The following is a 20,144-nucleotide window of genomic DNA, read 5'->3' as shown; positions in this document are numbered from 1 at the left end:
CTCTGACTGTATTGTAGTCCATACTTGTCTTTGTTTGGTAGCCCGTCCAGACAGGTGTGCATATTAGTGTTAATGCCATTCCTGCATTAATAAAGAGACAGAGTGACATCCCACACAGCATTGTAAGAACGAAATGGCTGCAGCTCAAAGTGGTGAATTGCACTCTGCAGTGGCTAGCAGTGTCCCAAACATTCAATCTAGACCATCAAACTTAAGCTACCTAAAGCATATTTTACTTGATGTTTTGGGTAAGTAGTGTTAGCAGGATAGCTAACAAGACAAGACAGGGTCCATTCACAACATCTTGCTGTGCATGTGACCGGAGGGTGTTCATGTTTGTTTTGGTCTGAGAGGCTGGTGCTTTAGGGGCTGGAAATCTCATACATAGAACCTTTAAGGTTTGTGATTCAACTGTGGCTAGGAGCAGTGGTTTCAACTCTGTGTTGGGCATTGTCGAGAGTTGGATAATAAAGAATGTGAAGCTGGGATCAAAACAATGCGTGGGAGCCCAGCTGTATTTGAGACAAACACTGGCTAAATGCAGGCTGAACAGTAGCGTACTTTTTTACTTTGCTAGCTTTGTTTCTGCAAACACAACACTGCCTTATTATGGTAAAACTGACCATAACATGAAATGTTGAACTTTGTGGCAGTACCTTAAACCAAGTGTGATTAGCCTTATCAACTAGGGGCTAAAGTATAGTGTGATAAACACTCAAATATAACTGTGAATTGTACATGTAGGTTTGTCACATTCAGTCTAGATTTGTCAGTAAGTAAAACTATTGGATACTATTGAGTTGTTGATGTTCAGGCAGCAATTGTTAATAATATAATAATACAAAGAACTTGCCAAGCATAGAGCAATGAAGAGCTTTCCAAACCACAACAATGACAGAATACTGTATGTCTGTCTGGTAGGGTGTGTGTGTGTATATGTGTGTGTATAGAAAAGAAAAAAAAAAAGAAAAGGGAGATGGTAGTTAATGTACTTGTATTAAAATGGTTATGCTTGTACATTCTTTTAAATTGGACATTGACAGAGAGGACCATATTAGTTGCGTGATTCCTGTCTGTCATACCAGCTGGATCATCACTGAAAATATCCTGGAAAATGATCTCTGCAAAAGAGTGAACGGTTTAGTGGGAATGTTGCTTCCAGTGTGACTTTGTCCTTACACTGTTTCTGCTATATTTTCATAGCAGTGAAAACAAAGAAAGCATAAGAGTATATTTGGGAATATAACATATTTGAAGAAGGAAAAAATTGTAGTTGTATTTGTCTTCCTCATGAAATGCACACATTCCCTAGATATGTGCATGTCCTCAGTGTGGCCAGATCACAGGATCCAATGCCGCAGCACCTGTAGAACTGTTTTCAGGAATCTTGCCAAGGGACAGAGATCATTTGTGCTATAGATGTTAGTACCTGCAATCCTATGGTTGTTAGCTCACTAGAAAACAGTTCAACTCGGGATCAGCCCTTTAGGTACTTGTAAAGCATTCTGCGCTTACACAAGTGATTTATTCAAGTAATTCGGAAACATCTACATTCAACTCGATATGGTCCATGAACGTGTGAGCATTATAATCTTTACACATTTACCAGAAACTGACCTAAGCCTGCTAGTGTCTATTACTGTATTTTACAAATATTTTTGATGGTTGTGGTGATTGAAAACCAGCACAGGAAAAAAAAAAAAGTATTGACTCAGTTTCAATGTCTTGGTGACGGGCATGAGGTAAAAAGCCCTTTGTTGTTGGCAGATGTCCATACAGTGAGTGGTCATACTCTATTCCCCTCTCTGTCTCTTCTCCCAGGGCCTCATGAAGCTCCAGTCAACCAGGGGGGAGACCAGCGTCTTCTCCAGGCCCAGCAGCAGGCCTCTCGAAGTGGGCAGCCCCTGCAGCCAGCTTCCATGGGTTTCCAGGGTCCACCTGTTAGTCAGCATGGAGTTCCGGCTCCAAACCAGGGCTTAGCGCCGCCTGCACAGAATGCTCAGACGCAGCACACACACCTGCCCCCCCACCCCCAACACCTGCAGAGCACGCCCCCTCCCCCCAACCAGGCCTCCCACCCGTGGGCACCTCCGCCTCCTGCCTCCCACCCGCTCTCCTCACCCCCTCTTACCCCACAGAAAGTGCCTCACATACAGGTGAGTCTCCATCAAACAGATGCTTTAATGTGGTAGCAGTGCTGTGTGTGAGTGTGAGAGAGATCAAGACTACGTGCATTTGTTTTCATGTGTGGGTGTACTTCTTGTGAATGTTTATTTTTCATGTGGGTGGGGGAATGTGTGTTTGGAGTGTAAGGGAAGTGTGCGGTGTGTGTGCATAAATGTGTGTGTACATGACATTTGAGAACACAGCGGTGCATTGGGCACTGGTTCAGTGGGGTTTTGTTTGTGTGTGTGTGTGTGTTCATATCAATGTGTGTTTTGCTTTTTGCTTCTTCTGCTGTTAGCCTTGTGTGTGGTTGTGTTTCCGTGTGTGTCGGGGGGGGGATTTTTGCAGCTGTTTGTTTCCTGTGAGCTGCATATCCTGAGACATGTGTGCAATACACGCGCACACACACAGGCGCCACCAGCATAATCTCTCCTTCCCTCTTGCTCCCACATCTCCCCCTCCTCTGTAGAGGAAACCTCCCTTCCTGTCTCTCCCTCCTCCCCGTCTCCTCTCTTTCCGCTCTCTCCGTCTGTCTCTCTGTCTGTCTCACTGTTTGTCTTATCTATTTCAGGGGTGTCATCTGTAAGTTAATGTTGTGTAGCCGGATGTGCAGAGGGACAGTTTGCAAAAGAGGGAGACAGTGAGGAGGAAAAGGGGGGGGATTGAGAGACTGGGGGAGGGGGAAACACTAAAAGGAAAGAAGTGGGAAAACAAGCAAAGATCTCAAGAGAGGGGGTCCAGGATCTCTAGCAAATGAGACAAGCAGGGAGGGGAGGGCTGGTGGGAAGAGGTTAGCAGTTCTCAATGGCTACCTCCATGTTTGTGTGTGTGCATGTACGTGAGCGTGCACTGTTGCCACTGCCTGTGTCACGTGTCCTCGGCTTCCATTAGCTTGTTTTGTTGCTCAAAGCCCCCTTTCTCCACTGACCCATTCATACACAATAGCAGCCCTGTGGCCACACACACACACACACACACACACACACACACACACACACCTAGTCCCCCTTTTCCTTTCTATTGTAGTTCACACTACTCCTCACTTAATACTCCCCACCCCACCTCCGAGCCTCCGTTGCTGCGTTTTGTGGTTGACATTTCAGCCGTCACACTTAATTTATCCAGCACTCCTGACCTAGATGCCAGGTTGACTGGTGAGCCCTGCTCTTCGCCTGGGCGAGTTGCATGCTCCATCCTGACTGTAGCTGCAGGCCCGGCAGCCCCCATCATTACACACACATACAGACCGACACACAGACACACACATGCCAACAGTGTGGCTTGGGATAGTGTGGTCTGGAATGGGATGGCAAATGTGCCTTGGGAAATAGGATAGCCTAGCTAGAGGACTACTCAGAGTGGTGTGTGTGTGTCTGCGGCACAGGAAGGGAGTTCTCTCTGTGCCTCGTGATGCACTTGTTAGAAAGAGACACACACACACCAAGCTGGTCAGTCAGTCATGATGACTGTATGTCTGGTACTCTAAGCTCCATCTGTTCACTAAGCATGGTTATTACACATGCACGCACGCACGCACGCACACACGCGTGCCTTTGTCAGCAGCTCAAGGTCACAGCTCTGGCAGAGTGCTGTGCTGTGACCTTTATTCTACATCACACACATACACACACACCGTGTTGTGTGCAGCACTCTACTTGACATATAACATGCCTGTCTCACCCCTCCCCCGCTCGTGCACACTGTCAGCGAGCTGCTATACCATCCAGCTCACCGAGGCTCTGCAGCTTTGAGGAAATGCTTCCCTAATGTTGAGTCGTCTCTCCTTGTTCAGATTTCATCACATCTGAAATGTTGTTTACTGGTTGACAGAATGCAAGGCTTGTTTTCATACATTTCATCAGAAATTAGTTAGTTGTGTGCTGTAATAATAATGTATTTCCAAAATGAATGTCCATAAAAATATTTATCACACCAGTAGCACTTGTTTGTCAGGTGTATAGAAATGTTGTTGAGATGGGCATGTCATCAGTCCAGTCAGATGTTCCCAGTTTGGGAACATTTCAGCTTTCAAGTGAAGAAAATAGAGAGCCAGCCAATGCAGACAAGGCAGTATGCAGAATCTGTGTCCCAGAGCAGCTAGGCTTAAGGGACTCAACATCACAACCACTGTCTGAAACGCAGGACGGTTCTCTCTCTGCTACTTGATATCCCCTAATTCACAGAATCACATGCACAACAGTGTCTCAAGATTGGACAATTTTGCTCAAGATTCTAATACCACTCAGGAGAAAGTCCCGTAGCCTCCACGTCACAAACTTTGTAACTCCTGACAGGAAACACTGGCAGTCATTTAGTAGAAAATGCAACTAGTTCACTAATTACCCAAATTCGCCACAGCTGTGGCATTGGTGTACCATGGCTAGCTGGCAGAGGTGGGAGGGGAGAGATAGAGTGCAGGTGATTAGTACAAGTAGATACTCAATTGAAACATTGTACTAAGATGCAACATGATCCTGCAGTGAAGCCCTTACAAAGCGATTTGCAAGAAACACACAAAAAATGCACTGATGCCACGTACCCCCTAAATCACCACAGGGGAAGTTTGTTCACTGCCACAGCCCTCGTCACGACAATCGACACGTTATTGCAACTTAAGTAAAGATCACCCATGGAGAGTCACAGCAGATGAGTGTGGCTGCATCTTTGTTCTGAAAGATGACAGTCATGCTTTGAGGACAGATAGTTCGAGCACCAGTGTGGTCACCTTGCCAAGCTAGTTCTCTGTAAGCAGATTCATCTTGGTTTTGGTGGTTGAGTGATTTTTATTGGAAACCCATCTCACGTCTGAAGAGCTGAGACACGCACCTGCTGCTGCAGCATGTGAACGGAGAGGATGTGTTTCCTTCTGTGAATGATTCTTCGATGCTGTCTTATCGTCAGATGAAAGATTAACTCTTGGTGTTGCAGTTATTTGAGCTTTATGAGATCTGCATAAACCAATGCTCACATTCTCAAAATGAAGAAAAAAATGGTGTTTAGAATTGATCCTATAAGTTGTAAATATCGTTTTCCTTGCAGGGATATGCATCTAAGCAAAACTATTGAACTATTTTTATTTGAACATCTATGATTACATATAGTTAAAGCGTACCTATCTATCACTTGTCAGGCCTGGGCGAAAGCAATAATAGAAAAAAAAAAAAGAAAAAAAGCAAACATGGCTTCAAATCTTTATTTCTTTAGAAAATTATATATCTATAGCTAGATAATCAGCAATCAATGTTTAAGAATATCTTTAGGTATTATTTAAGAGTTTAACACTCAAAAACTTATATTAAAAATATTTGGGTGCGGTTTGATCAATTTGATTGACAGTAAAAGCCAACATCTGTCATCAGATTCAAATTCAAATCAGCTGAATCCTGATTGACGTACAGAAGTACTTGACATAACCTTTTTCAGTTGAGCCCTGCCTACTTCAAACACAGAGGAAAATGAAGAATCTGGGATTTATGAAGAAATATGCTTTTTAATTTGGGCTTATCGACAGCTAAAAGTGGTGTTTGGACCAGCTACAGTTTTGTCTACCTTGCAGATTCGTTATCCATCAACCTTTGACCAACGCTACTGCTCAAAAATGCTAAATTTTCCTGACCACGCTGTGACCTGCTAAATGTAGATAGTTAGCAGCTGTCAGTTTTGCACATATGGAGTAGGGTGGGGGAAAAATTATGATTCACTTAGGTATGTTTTTTCTGGGTGAATGGACACAGTAAGGGAAGAGGCTGAATGATGAGAACAGGATTTCCTTTAACTCAGTCCTTTGGGAGTCTCAAGTGTTTCTGCCTACTAGATTTAACCCTTCATCTCACTCCTCTTCCAGCTGTCCCTTCCTCCTTCAGCTTCCTCAGCCCTCTTCCCTCACTTTCCTCCTCGCACTCTCCTCCTCAGCCTCCTCTCTGTCCGCTGAGAGATGAAACTCAACCCTGTTCATCTCTCCTGAGTCTATCATATTAGCCATACAGCCATTCTATTGGTGTGAGTGATTCATTCACTGAGTTCTTAATGAATATTTGTATTAAATTCAGTTATCTGTGATATTGTTACAACCTGTTTGGGAAGTGGATTATGACGGTGCTTCAGGAGGGAGCGTTAAACCAGTACAACTCCACACCAGACCTGACACAGAATCACTGAGGTTGTAGGGACATGAATCCATTTCCACAGTCACATTGTGGGGACTCACCTTCCTTGTAGGGACGAAAGCCCCCACAGTTTTAGAGTGACGACTTGGGTTAAGGTTAGCTAAGAAGTGGCGAGTGTACGTCTCCAGGAAATGAATATAAGTGTATGTAATGTCCCCATAAATTATGAAAACGTGTGTGTGTGTGTGTGTGTGTGTGTGTGTGTGTGTGTGTGTGTGTGTGTGTGTATACACACTGTCTCCATTGTCATTCATGTGATTGATTATCTGGGAAGCTTGGCAGGAGGACAGATTTATCTCTTGGCACTGCACCCCCCACCCCCTGGCTCTCTCTTTCCCCCCTCTCCCTCTCTTCCTCCTATTTGTGTGTCTAAATGGCTCAGTTTACGTGTGTGTCAGCAGGTGTTAGTGTGCAGAGGTTTGTGTGATGTGTGACCTTGCAGTAGTTTGGTGTGGAAATCGTGTGTGTGTGTGTGTGTGTGTGTGTGTGTGTGTGTGTGTGTGTGTGTGTGTTTGTGTACATTAGCATTCTCCTGATGGAAGTGGACTTTCAGAGGTTGCACCCCAACTCTTTCCTCCTCCACAGTGCAACCAAGCTATGCTACGTGTGTGTGTGTGTGTGTGTGCAGAGAGGAGCTGCTGCCATGGCATTTTGCTATAAACTTGGTTATGCTTACACACACATGCACACCTCATTGACACACTTTGAGATACACCGACGTGCACATATGCATTACACATGCACATACACACTCTCAAAGGCATACTCTCTTGCTCTCGTATGACACACACACATACTCCCTCGCTGCGCCTTTTTGAAGTATGAAGATAATTTATTCGTGTCATGATGCCTGATTTCCCATCTGCTACTGGGACCCTGAGCAGCTGGAGAGAGAGAATGAGGGAGGGATGGAAGAGAGGGAGAGGGAGGAGAGGCAGCTGGAGAGGCTCCCAACAGCTGGTAACCAGTTGCCTGTCACAGAAAGCTTACTTGGGAGCAATGAGGAGGAGGAGGTGAAGGGAGAAGGAGAAAGAAGAGAAGATTTTATCTGCAGGAGAGCAAAGTTGGAGGAAAAATAAGGTGTCAGCCGGTTGGTTTATCAAGGTTAGTCTGCTGGAGGAGGAGGCAGGAGAGGGGAGGAAACCGTAGCAACAGGGGAGTCGAGAGGAGGAAGGGGAGAGGGAGACTGTGGTAGGAGGTGTGCATGGATGGATGCATGGATGCATGGATCCCCTCTTCCCCCTGTGCTCTGTAGTCTGCCATTACTGGTTAATTCATCCCCCACCCTGCAGAAAATACAGCAGAATTGACTGACAAGCTTACATGGCTGAACCAGTGTTGAAGCAAACTTTGAGCAGAAACGTTGCAGGACATACAGCTGCAATGATAAATTGATTAGTTGGCCAACAGAAAGTTAATCAGCAGTAAATTTATTTATTGAGTAATCATTTGTATTTTTTAAGCAAAATACCGAACCTTCTCTGGTTCTACCTTGTAACTAGTTTCAATACTGGTTGGTCTTCTGTGACAGTAAAGTGAAAATCTTTGGGTTATGTTCTTGGTTGGGCAAAAATCATTAATCCAGAAAACATTCGGCAGGTTAATTCACCATGAAAATAACTGTTATATGTGGCTCTAATTTACAAACAAAAATGTAGAGCTGCTAATGATTGTTTTCATTGTTAATTCATCATGATTATTTTTGCCATTGATCAGTCGTTTAGTGTATGAAAACTGGTAAAATGGTGAAAATACCCATCACAACTTCCAAAAGCTCAAGGTCATCTCCAAAACTACTTCTTGTGTCTGACCAGCAGTTCAAAACCCAAAGATACTCTCTTTATAGTGATATAAGAAGCAGAAATGTCTGTTTTTGACTACCAAAACCGGCTCTGTTTCTTTTCTGTCAATTGCTTAATCGTTTTTGCACTAAAATGGGGAAAACTGTTGCTGCACTGCTGCTTGGCCACATCTGGCCATATATGTGGTTTCCAACTTTTGGAAAGTTTCCTTGCTGGAAGCCAACTGACTACTGTTTTGTTTGGTTATTTAGACTGGAGTTTCTATATTCTGCATATGTTCTATACGAATGGTTTTAAACATACCTTAAAGTTGCTGGAAAACTCCAATTAACCGGTATCTTTCTGCCCCTCCCCCCAGCATTCCCCCACTGACCCGTCAGGCGATGCCTCAGTGATGGTTCCTGACAGGCCGACACTTGGCGCCGGTGCCCCCAGCCAGCCTATCAGCACAGAGCAGCCCAGCGACCAGGAGACCAAGCCAAAAAAGAAGAGGAAGAAGAAAGCAAAAGTAGTGGACGGAGAGGAAGAAGAGGGAGGAAAGAAGGCCAGAGGAGAGGAAGACAAGTCAGAATTTCCCGGAACAGGAAGCGATGCAGGTGAACAGGTTACCGGCACAGGAATCGTAGAGGGAAGTTCACCACCAGTAGAAGAGAAGAAAAAACGAAAAAAGAAACCAAAGGAGAAGGCAGAGGGCAAGGAGCCCAAAGAGCCGAAGACCCCCAAGACGCCCAAAACACCTAAGACCCCCAAAGAGCCCAAGGAGCCCAAGGAGAAGAAAGCCAAGAGCTCCACGCCCAAGACCAAGACGCCTAAGAAAACCAGGTAGGAGCAGCATTACCTTAGTCTCTGTCTGTGTTTGGCTGTTTGTGAAGGACCACTGTAGTACGAGCTAAACGTGTCAACTACCAGGTGAAAGGAGTAAAACGTCCTTAGCTGGAGTTTTCAAAAGTCCTAAAGATACTTTTGGCACCATCGACCACTAAGTGGAAGTGTGTAGTTTTCAGTTCCACATCTATTCATGGAAACTGATTACGAATCAAACAAGAGACAGACTGGTCACGTGGTAACCAGTGAACACCAGAGGACAGAAAACAACTGAAGAAATATGTCGAAATGAATGAAGAAATTTTCAGTCTTAGCAGTAAATATTATAAGTAGTGCAATGTATTTGGTAGAGAAAGAAATCTATGAAACATGCAGATTCTGATCTCAGTTAGTGAAGGACTCCTGGTGAGACTGTAGAAGCACATGCTCGTACACAAAGACAGACGGACACACACTAGATCCATCACTCATGCAACCAACCAGGGGGAACTGAGGGGGTCACAACCTCTGAACTGTGAACCACCAGACTGCCACAGACTGTGTGAATGTGTGTGAGTTGGTGATCACAGGGCTCAGTGAGGCATGGAGCACGGACTGCCAGACAGGCAGATCTGAGGATCAATCCCAATTCCTTCTAGAGATACTAAACAGGGTCAAACCGACTGTCAGATGGAAGGTATCATTATTCTGGTCTGTTAACCTGTTGGAGTTTTTTCTTCTTTCATGTTAATTAAAAAAAACAAACATTATAATTACTAGGGTTGGGTGGTATGACAGAGTATGCTGTGTGTCGGCCAAGTTTTGGCAATACCGTTTCCACCACTCATAAGCCATATTTACACACTGTCATTCAGTGTGTATGCACTACTATGCAGCGAGCCAGTGGGCGTGTTGATGACAGTGTACGTCGTTGCCTCATACTCATTCCTGCTTGCCTTTAAATTGTTTCCACTCTTTCGTTGACATTGCGGATACGTCCAAATCCACGTGGTATTGATATCAATTCAACAACAGTCATCAACTTGAGTCCTCCTGCATGCTCTACCCAGACGCCACCCCTCGCCTAAACCAAACGGAGTACTTCCTGTAAATGTGCTCCATGTGTGAAAGGACGACTCTGGACAATGTCCAGACCTGATTCTGTGGACATTGTCTGGAGCTCATATGAGAAAACTGCTTTAGTGTGTCTGTTATATATTCAGGTCATGTGATTCGGGCAGCTGGACTTCTCAGTTGGTGACGATAAATCACATCTGTTGCGTCTCTGTTGTTCTCCTTTGGAACTTTAAGGCTTCTATTTTGAAAGAAAGTTAGTTTTTACTGTTTTGAGACTTTTGATTTTAACTCGAGCGTGGTCTCACAAGAGGCAGCTGTTTGTTCGTTTGGCTGTTCCACGTTTCCTTTTTTATTTTTGTTCATTCTTGTTGCTCAGGACTCATTGCTGGAGTTTTGTTACAGTTTACTACAAAGGTATCACTTTGCAGTCAGTGGGCTCAGTGCAGTGACAGTTTGGCCTGTTAGTTTCTGTTGCTGGCATTCAATTGTTTTTCTCTTTAAAGTGAGAATATAAAACTTTTCCTAAACAGCCGCCACAATGGAGGATACGTTTATTGTTGGTTTTAGTCTTGTCATGGGATTTATTAATGACATGAAAAATACAGAATATTTCCAGCTTCACCTCATACAGTCATGGCTGTTTAACACCATCTCTCCCATTGTGTCATTTTTGCTCATTTTCCATACCAAGCATGTAACCATGTAAGGGCCATGATAGGTGAAATGAAACTTATTGAAGGAGGATATAGACTAGCTAGATCGAACGTCCAGCACAGTTATCAGTTATGAGTTCATCAATGTCAGCTTTGGTTCACTTTTGTGTACACAGCTCTAATCAGTCTCCTCTCACTTTTCCTCTCTTGCTTTATCTCTTCTGTCTTTTAATTTATTTTTTTTATTTTTTATTTTTTATTTATTTATTTATTTTTTTCTTTTTTGGTGGGGAGGCAGTCTTTTCTTACCTATTAGTGTGTAGCCTCTCCCTTTGCGGATGCTCTCTCACATTGTCCCTTGCAGTAAGATCAGAGAGAGAAGGGCAGAGGCAAAGAGTTGAGAGCATTTGTGTACGAGAGTCAGAGGTGGTTTCATTGTGAAGGTGGAAATTTGATCGGGCTGAGGAATGTGTCAGGATGGCCCCATCTCTCTCTCTCTCTCTCTCTCTCTCCCTCTCTCCCTCTCCCTCTCCCTCTCCCTCTCCCTCCCTCCCTCCCCCTCTGACCCAACCCTCAGCCTCCCCCCCTTCCTCGGCTCTTTTTATCCCAAGGAAGAGGGAGGGCCAAAGCAGCAGGCAAGGGTCAGCGCTGGGGGAGGTGTGTGTGCGCATCGGCCACTGGAAAGGAGTCGGGGGCGGGGAATGGGGGGGACCTGGAGTGAGTGTGTGAGGCGGTGAGGGGGCAGGCTTTTTTTGTGTGTGTGTGGGGGTGTGTGTTGGGGGAGGGGTCTTTAGTAATCTTTGTGGCAGAAAATGGCGTCTAATGATAATGAAGGCCATGCTGCTGACCACTCCACAGCTACAGCTGTGTGTGTGTGTGTGTGTGTGTGTGTGTGTGTGTGTGTGTGTTGGTAAACTAGCTCTTATCTGTTGTCAGGCTTTCCTCCATCTTGAGTGGCGGCCTGGATCTCCCAGGTTAATTTAGCATAATAATGGCTGCCGGTCATTCACTGCTACTCTAAAATGGTGGACCGCTGCAATCATCCAACTATCTTCTCTTTCACTCTTTCTTCTCTTTTCTCCTCCCTCCAATCTGACCTCTTCCTGCTGAAGAAGAGTGCATCCTTTCATCTCCACCCCCCCTTCCCTTTTCCTTTCTGTCTTTCTATTTAAGCCAAAGGGTTGAGGGTTGAGCTGTTTTTTTTTCTTCTTCTTCTGCTGTTCTATATTGTCTTTCACATCAGCATGTAGAGTTTCCTTGTGTGAAAATGCTTGGCATGGCACTCATGAAGTCCAAGCTCTTCAGTTGTCATGGTTCATTCCCTGTAAGAATGTCATACAGTATGTCTTTAGGTCTCTATGAAGTTTTTGCTTTGAATGATATTTCATTGATTGATTTTGAGTTCTTAATGCTGCAGAACTATTAATGATTAGTTTTTACTTTTCTGACTTCTAGAATGCAATCTGTACAATACAATCAAACATCTCATTTGGTGTGGAGAAAATCCTCCTTGAGGGCCACAGGCGTGTATGTTCCGTTGCATATTGAGGGGATTTGTGTGAGATTTCCACTTGGTGGGTGGAGAAATAAACCCCACAGCGCAAGAGTTTTTCATGTGGCCCATCCCACGGTACAGAATGTTTTCTTTCTGCTCGGTGTATTTGCATCTCTGTATGAACAAATAAGCCACCACAGAGCAGACTGAAGCCTTCCCTTAATTGGTATAACCAGGATGTTGGGCTGTATGGTTAACCCTTTGAGCGCAGGCTGTTCTTCACTGCCTTTATTTAGGGTTGGTTGTATTGTCCTCAAGTTATGTCATATTAGCCGGGCATTTTCATCATGTTAGAGGACCATCAGGTTGCATGTCAGTGGTTCTATACATGCTTTTGGACAGTTATCATGAAAACTCTTATACAATTTGATTAGATTTTTTTTTTTTTGCCTGTTTGTCCATTAATATCTACTACATTACGCACTACCCAAGGCTGGAAAGTAGCTTTAATTCAGTAACAATCAAAGTTTTACAACCTGCTAAGATTAACCAGTGTTAACCCGTTGTGGGCTGCTGATTTTTGCAAAGTTTTGAGTTTTACTGGGGATTAACCAGCCGGCTGCTCTCTCCTCACTGTGGATTGCTCCTGCTACATGTTAAATAATAAGTATTAAAAACAATTTTCGGATCATTTAGACCTCGAGAACAACAAAGGACGGTATGTGAGTAAGAGAGACTGGCACAGTGGAAAGAACTGTTTTCTGCTTTATTCATGGATTTTCGTGCTGCTTCATGTTTGAGTGCTGCCTGTGAACGTGTCTGTGTGGGTCAGTCGCCTGATAAAGTTGTTTACATGTGACTCTGGACACTACAACCTCAAAGATGCCCATGCTGAACTGTCAATGCGCTCTTTTAAAAAGTGGTCACTGTAACAATGAAGTTCATAGTTAATGATGAGAGTAACCAGCATTACACTGGCAAAATGGAGGCAGCATGCTTTCAGCAGAGCAGCAGTTATCTTTAGTCTAATGCATTTATAATGCCACACTATAACCAACAACGTTATGCTCATAATTTATGAATAAAGTTAACTGTCATTTAAATCAAAGTTATATCAGGCACACAATCATATTACCTTGACTTCCATGCAAAACCATGATGTACATCCCTGCATGACTGGTGGAGGCCGCACACCCGTTGGCCTCTTTGAGCCTAAAGCTCCACTGATAACAATAGTCAGTGAAACGTCCTACTGGCTGTGATTAATCGGCCAGACCTCATTAATCGGTCGACCTCTTGACGAGACAGTAAATGAAAAACAGATGCATTCACCGCTATTAGTTTCAGTTGTCTAGGAAGTTGAGTATGTCTTCATGTGTGCGCGATACAGAGGGAATCAGGTGGTTAACTTGTCCAGTCAGCTCACTCTTCTCCTTTGACCTTGCTTTTTCCTCTATATCCTTCTTTTCCTTCGCTCTCTCGCTCTCGCTCCCTCTCTCTGTCTACCTCTCTCAGAGGAAGTACATCTATAAATAACCCAGCTCTCAGCTGCCACACCCTTCCCACTGTGTGTGTGCGCGCGCATGTGTGTGTGTTTGTGTGTGTGTGTGTGTGTGTGTGCGTGCGTGTGTGTGTGTGTGTGTGTGTGTGTGTGTGTGTGTGTGGTGATTTGTTTGCAGTACACACAAAGAAGTCAGACATGCATGCAGGCACCTTGCTTTGTCTGCAGACGTGTGTGCAAATACAGCACTTTTTAAACACACAGAGAAGATGTGTGTGGGGTGTGTGTATGTATGTCCTTCTGCCTACTGGTGTTGGTTTTTGTTGCCATGAGTCGGGTGTGTGCATGGGGGTTCAGTGGTATGACTCATCACGTCAGCAGGTGTCCCTTACACCCCACCCTTCCCCTGTTTTTGTCTTCCTCTTCACTTCTTCTCCTTGCCCTCCCCATACTTAACTCCACGGCTCTGCTTCCTGTCCTTTATCCTCCCTCCACCGATCTGAAAGGAGCATCTCAACTCCTCTCTCCCACATTGACACACACAGACACACACGCACAATGATCTACAGCTGGCCAGCATGTGTGAATGCTCGGCTTCAGGCCCATCAGTGTACAGCAGAGTGAGAGACATTGAGGGGGGAGGGGCTTTTTTGCACACCTGGACAGGACTAGCCATATATGGCAACACATCAACTTTGCAGCACAGCATTGATTTAATACCTTTTCTCGTAGGTAACACGATCGGTGTGGCAGGTTGGTAGGTAGGTTCCTGCCCGGCTGTGTAATTTCTGTTACGGTGTTTTTGCGGACCCATTCAGTATTTCACTTTCAGGCTGAATGAAAAGAGTACAGTGTGTGTCCAGAGTTTTTGGTTGATAAAGAATGTATTGAGTTGATTTGGCAAAGTTTATTTTATTTTTCTGATTAGATCCTCGTTTGCTTATTTTCAGTCTTCTGGATTTCGTTGCTTGACAGCGTAGCCAGTGAACCCAATGCATTTGCCACCTCAAACATGGCACAGTTTCTGAAATGGTACATTTAAAATACAAATAAATTTCCCATCATGCAATTTTCAAGTCTCTGGGCTTTTCCGAGAGTTGGACACTTCAGTGTACTTTAGTAAACAGTGATATATGGTGTGTTCAGGACTTTCTGGTAAATTTGTGAAAGCATTTTAGAATGCTGTTATGACACATACCTGTCCAAAATGTTGGCTAGTCAGCAAGCATATTTAGGCCAGTTGCATAAAAAAGGTCAGTTGTCATGATTCCATCAACTATTTTTTTTTTGCTCATTTTGAAGTGTCACATTAGAAAAGGTTGGTGGAAACTGCAACTTTTAAAAAAAATTGCAAACATTTGTACGCTGTTTTGAGGTGGTTATTGCCTCTGTCATCAAAGTTAATGAGCTTAATGGGAGATGGAATTACCTGATATAGTGAACATTTGCCTCACATGAATGAACAGCTGTTTCTGAGAAGAAGAAGAAGAAGCAGCTCTTTCAGCAGATCTTCACATCTTCACACAGATTTGATATAACCTTCCTGACATTAATACATGGAACAAACTGAACTGTCTTATTTCTACTTTCTTTTTTTGACTGGCGCTCTTTTAATTACATCAACTTGTTGCACGCTCTTCTTCTGCAGTGGTATAATTATCCGACTGGAGAATCAGTGCCACCTAATGCTTATCTTGATGTACCAACTCTAATAATCACATAACAGTAGTGGATAGAAACAAGCATTCATTCACATTTTCCTGAACACTTGAAATTCAGTGAAAGATTGCGATACGTCAGACAATTTAGCTGTTAAATGCTCCGCTCTGTTCACCAGTCAGTCACTATGTTCGTCTGCTGTTGGTTGCTGACCAGGTACTGTGGATTCTTAGAGCTTTTTCATTGAAAACAGCTGCCTGCTGCAGCTGAAAAGCACACTATGAGAGCGGTGAGAGTGAACCAAAATGATGAGCTAAAACTCCGTGTGAAGCTGAGGTGAGGCTGTAGGCGACACCTTTCATATTGTTGTCACATTGTCATTTGATACATTGATATCATAAAATATTGATTATAGCTGCTTTAAAACTCTGGCCACCCATACCAACATTTTTGGCAAGTTATGTATATATTACTTTTGTCAGTATGAACGAAATAGTGCAATACCCGAACACAAAAGCAATGTATTTACAGTGTCACAGTTTTTAATGTGAGGCAGTAAACCTGTCATTAAGTTATTCAAACGGCAAACCAAAGCGGAGAGGTTGTTGGAGAGGAGAGTTGAAGAGTTAAGACAGCAGAGGATGAGGAGTAAAGAGATGGACTGAGCAGAAAGAGTTGGGGAGGTGATAAAGGGACTTAGAAGAGATGTGAGGCCATGAAGAAGCTAGCAGGAAGAGAGGAGAGAAGGCAGCCAAGTGGAGAAGTGTGTGCGTGCGTGCGTGTGTGTGGCCAGATGGCTCCAGCGTGTGGCGACCAGCCAGAGGAACAGGTGCAGGTCACATGACCAGCCGTTACCACGGAGATGGTGATTGCTCTTGGCGTGAGGATGAAAGGAGAAGGGCCCCAGGGACAGAGAGGGGGCGAGAGATATAGAGAGGGAGCGAGTGAGCAAGCAGGAGGGAAGGAGGGAGAGAGGCACAGAGCAGGAGAGAGAGAGGGAGAGATCCAGGCATACAGCACTGCAGAGGGCAATATGGGGGAAGAGGCAACACACACAGGCTCAGACTACGAAAGAACACAGCACACACACAACTGTTGTACATTCTGTTTTATTGTAAGTCAGTAAAGCAAATTATTGTGTCCTTTTGGCCTCCATGTGTAATTGTATGTTGGTTTTAAAGAATCTGCACTTTGTAAACAACAGTGCAGTTGGGTTAGGTTAGACCGTTCCACTTTGGATCCAGGTCCAGATTTGCAAAACACCCAGATTCACTAACCATCAATGCTAACGCATATATTGTGAAACGTTTAATCTCTCCTTGCTCTTGTTTTTATTAGTACAGGACAGTGTACACAACATAGGTAGCAGATTCTCATTTGTAGCCAGTAATGATCATTGTTTTTACCTGCTGAAGTGACGTCACTGGTGGCAGATGACAGCTGCAGCTAACCAATGTTAATTCCAGTAACTCAGGTAACCAAAGGCCACAACGAAACTTTACTCAATTAAACACTCGTCCTACCACCACACCAGATTCTGTTCTTGAGTTTAACACTTGAAAGTTTCTTTAAATATTTATCAGTTGCTTTTCCAAATTGCCAGTTACTTTTTAAAATCCACTCCTCACATCAGGATAAATCAGATCCACCACAGGCCGCTTATTTAAAAAGAAAGAACGTCAAAGCAAGTTCGCCTGTTACTCCCATTATTTCCTTCTTCAAAGCAGTGATGACGAACACTAGAGGCAGATGACAGGAGTTGAGTTTTCATTAAAACAAGATTATGACTGGTGTGTTAACTGCATGCCAAATTAATTAGAGCACACAAGGCCAAATAACCTCCTAAGTTAACACATGATTGGCAATATAACCTTTAAATGTCTAATTTTTTAAACGGAGTCCGGCGCAGTGCTCACATTCCACATAAAGCGCACCAGGCCTGCAGTAAGTCACTTCCAGCAAACTCCGTGGTGAGGCAGAAACAGCATTTCTTGTTCTAGCCCATATTCTCTGGTCTGGTAAAAACGCAGAATCCGTCAGCACGTTGGCGTGTCGTTCACTGACGAGCTGGTTTATAATCGTACCGACGATGTTGCCTTCACTTCACCTTTCTCCCCTCTGCTCGGCTATGTGTGTGTGGAGGTGCTAATCCTGCGCTCAGTGGAACAGGAGAGCAGGGGATATTAATGATCATGTGGCACTGGTGCCGCTGCAGAATGGATATGAAGAGGAGAAAAATTTGTTAGTGGCACTCTCATCATGTCAAGATTTTCCCAGGCAATGTCTCGGAGCATCAGCGCAGAAGCCCCCACAAACACAAATCATTGATTTCTGAATGAATGGATATTTGGTGATATTTTTGGCATGAAAAGCAAGATTTTCTGTGTCCTGGTAGGGGTTCAATTGTAGGGGAAACACTGAGTATTTGGAGCAAGAAGCAGGGGAAGAGAAGGTGTATAAAGTTAGCAGGTTACCTTTGTTGTTTTCCTCACATTGGATCCACATTTCCTATCTTGTGCTGCTCATTTCATTTTCAGGTGGTAGCTGCAGGTTCAGTTACTTGCAGATGTGCAAAGCTAAACCTAAGTAGGTTGGATAAGTGGATTTGAGAGGATTCAGGTTCATTAAGCAGGTCCCGTACTTGATTTGGATACAGTAGAATTCTATCAAGTCCCAACCCTGATGATTGAGAATACAAACTGTTGGTATTTGTAAATCGGCAATTTCTAAACTGCCCTCACATTGTTCTTTGTGATTGGTCATGGCAGTAAAGTAATGGAGGACTGAGAGGGACTGTGTGTGAGACAGAAGAGGGGTGCTGAGTGTCTCTTGCCTTCCTCTGTGGTGTGTATGCACACACACTCACAGAGCCAGCTCCTCTTTCTTTCCATGCCAGAGATTAGAGGAAGCCTGGGGGCCTTTCAGCCCCTCCCCCTCCTCTCTCTGGGGCCTCTCTCTTTCTGTCCCTCTCCCTGTCTGCCTGTCTCTCTCTCACTCACCCCCCTCCACCCCGTGTCTCTCTTCCTCTCTGTGCCTGTATCTCTCCATCTTGCTCCCTCCGCCTCCTTGCAGTCTTTCATCATATTAACCCCCTGTGTGCCAGAGCCTGAGGCACACTAATGATTTCTAAATGGATAAATCAAACATGGCGACCGCCCTGGGACAGAGAGACACACACGCGCACACACACACACACACACACAAATGTGAATGCCTTATAGTCTGTAAACTGTGAAAAGTAACGCTTTGAGGAATGGTCTTTTGTTGTTGTTGTTTTTTTTGTTTTTTTTTTGAAGTGAATATTAAGTTTTTCTCCTTCCTCTTTTCTCTTCCTACAGCAGTAAGAAGGTTGAGTCTGAGGGCGGGGCCAGCGCTGCTAAAAAGGATTCCAAGAGGAAGAGAGAGTCATCAGTCAGCGATGATGTGGAGGTGAAGTCTCCACCTCCCTCACCTCCTGAAGATGACGATGATGATGGTGTGCAGGTATGAGCTGCATGCAAGGAGAGGAGTAGTTTTGAAGCTTGTTTCTACTTTACAGGCATCTGAAAAAAAAGGTATTCAAAGTCACGGCTAATATTGTGTTGCAGCATAGTTCAGCAAGCCCAGCAATAAAGCAAAAGGCCATAAAACCTTCGCAGATCTATCAGTGTTGCAGCCTGTAGAAATAGAAGGCACTGAGCCAGTAGGCGTCTGCTGTTTGTGTTGTAAACCAGCCTTGTTGACAGACTAAGCAGACGGGTTCCACTGCCAAGTTGCACCATCAGCAACTTTTCAGCTGCTACATATGTTTCTTTTTGTATTTCAAATACAGTTTAAAAGAAGTGTCTGCATGAACATTTAGAGTTTTTAGTGTTGGTTTTACATTGAACGTGCTGTTTGGAGGAACAAGCAGAACATCCTCCTCAGAATCTTTTTTATGTGCAAATGTAATTATGTGGGCCATGTAAACAGAGCAACATCTGGCTATTAGCTGCATAAAGAGTTATGGCTGCTTCAAATAGGAAAGCACCTTAGTAGCAGTATGTCCTCTTTAGCCTGTTCACTACAGCCAGTTACAGCAGTTTTTTTGCACAGTATTTGGCAACATTTTGAGCCCAACAAATTAGGTGATGTTTCCTTCAAAGTCAATATGGATAACATGCTGGGCCATATGGAACAGAATAATGAATAATGAAAATGAAGTCTGTTTTCTTGGAAGAGGTCGGCCTGTTGAATAAGCATACACAGCCCTGTAGCTTCCTCTCTCTGTCTCTGATTTAAAATATGACAGTATGATGTTTGGTGAGTGTCAGTACACATTTACGTATATATGTCCCTTTTGGAGATGTTTTTCTCATTGCTTTGTCATTTCTTGTGAATAAAGTGACAGGTGTGTGGTAACAAGTCAATACATTGCTGAGCTGGGAAGTCACAAAATTACAGCTGATGAACAAAACGTTGCTACTTTTCTGTCCAACAGAAGCGTCGCTCCAGCCGACAGGTGAAGAGGAAGAGGTATACAGAGGATCTGGAGTTCAGGATCTCAGAGGACGATGACAGCGGTGACGACTCACCAGCACCTAAGTCCCCATCATCATCACAGCAACAGGTACAGCTTGGGTTTCTGCTATTGGTTTAGCTTTAATAAGCGTATATGGCCAGAGTCTGATGGTAGAGGTAAATGATTGAGGTGTCCATGTTGAGGTGTCCATCCCTAAGCTGTCTCTGGTTATATTAGGCTGGCTTTAGGTTTAATAATGACATTGTGGCTTAGACTTGGGTTTTTAGAGGGATTCTGTGTCAGCAGTTGGATCAAGCTGGTGACATCAGAACATGTGACAG

At 44.1% G+C, this 20,144-nt stretch overlaps 1 protein-coding gene across 1 annotated transcript in view; it reads left to right on the top strand.

Annotated features, from left to right (window-relative positions):
• The window catches only part of chd7 (chromodomain helicase DNA binding protein 7), a 77,311-nt gene that overhangs the window by 23,198 nt on the left and 33,969 nt on the right, over window positions 1-20,144 (top strand). Inside the window, exons 3-6 of the mRNA XM_076745783.1 lie at window positions 1,822-2,156; window positions 8,493-8,956; window positions 18,662-18,806; window positions 19,783-19,911. Coding sequence (XP_076601898.1) covers window positions 1,822-2,156; window positions 8,493-8,956; window positions 18,662-18,806; window positions 19,783-19,911 — 1,073 coding nt within the window. The remainder of the gene's footprint in view (window positions 1-1,821; window positions 2,157-8,492; window positions 8,957-18,661; window positions 18,807-19,782; window positions 19,912-20,144) is intronic.

Source organism: Chaetodon auriga, chromosome 12, assembly GCF_051107435.1.
Source record: "Chaetodon auriga isolate fChaAug3 chromosome 12, fChaAug3.hap1, whole genome shotgun sequence".
NCBI lineage: Eukaryota > Metazoa > Chordata > Actinopteri > Chaetodontiformes > Chaetodontidae > Chaetodon > Chaetodon auriga.
Note: the sequence above shows the minus strand (reverse complement) of the source record. Positions and strands in the feature narration are given on the sequence as shown.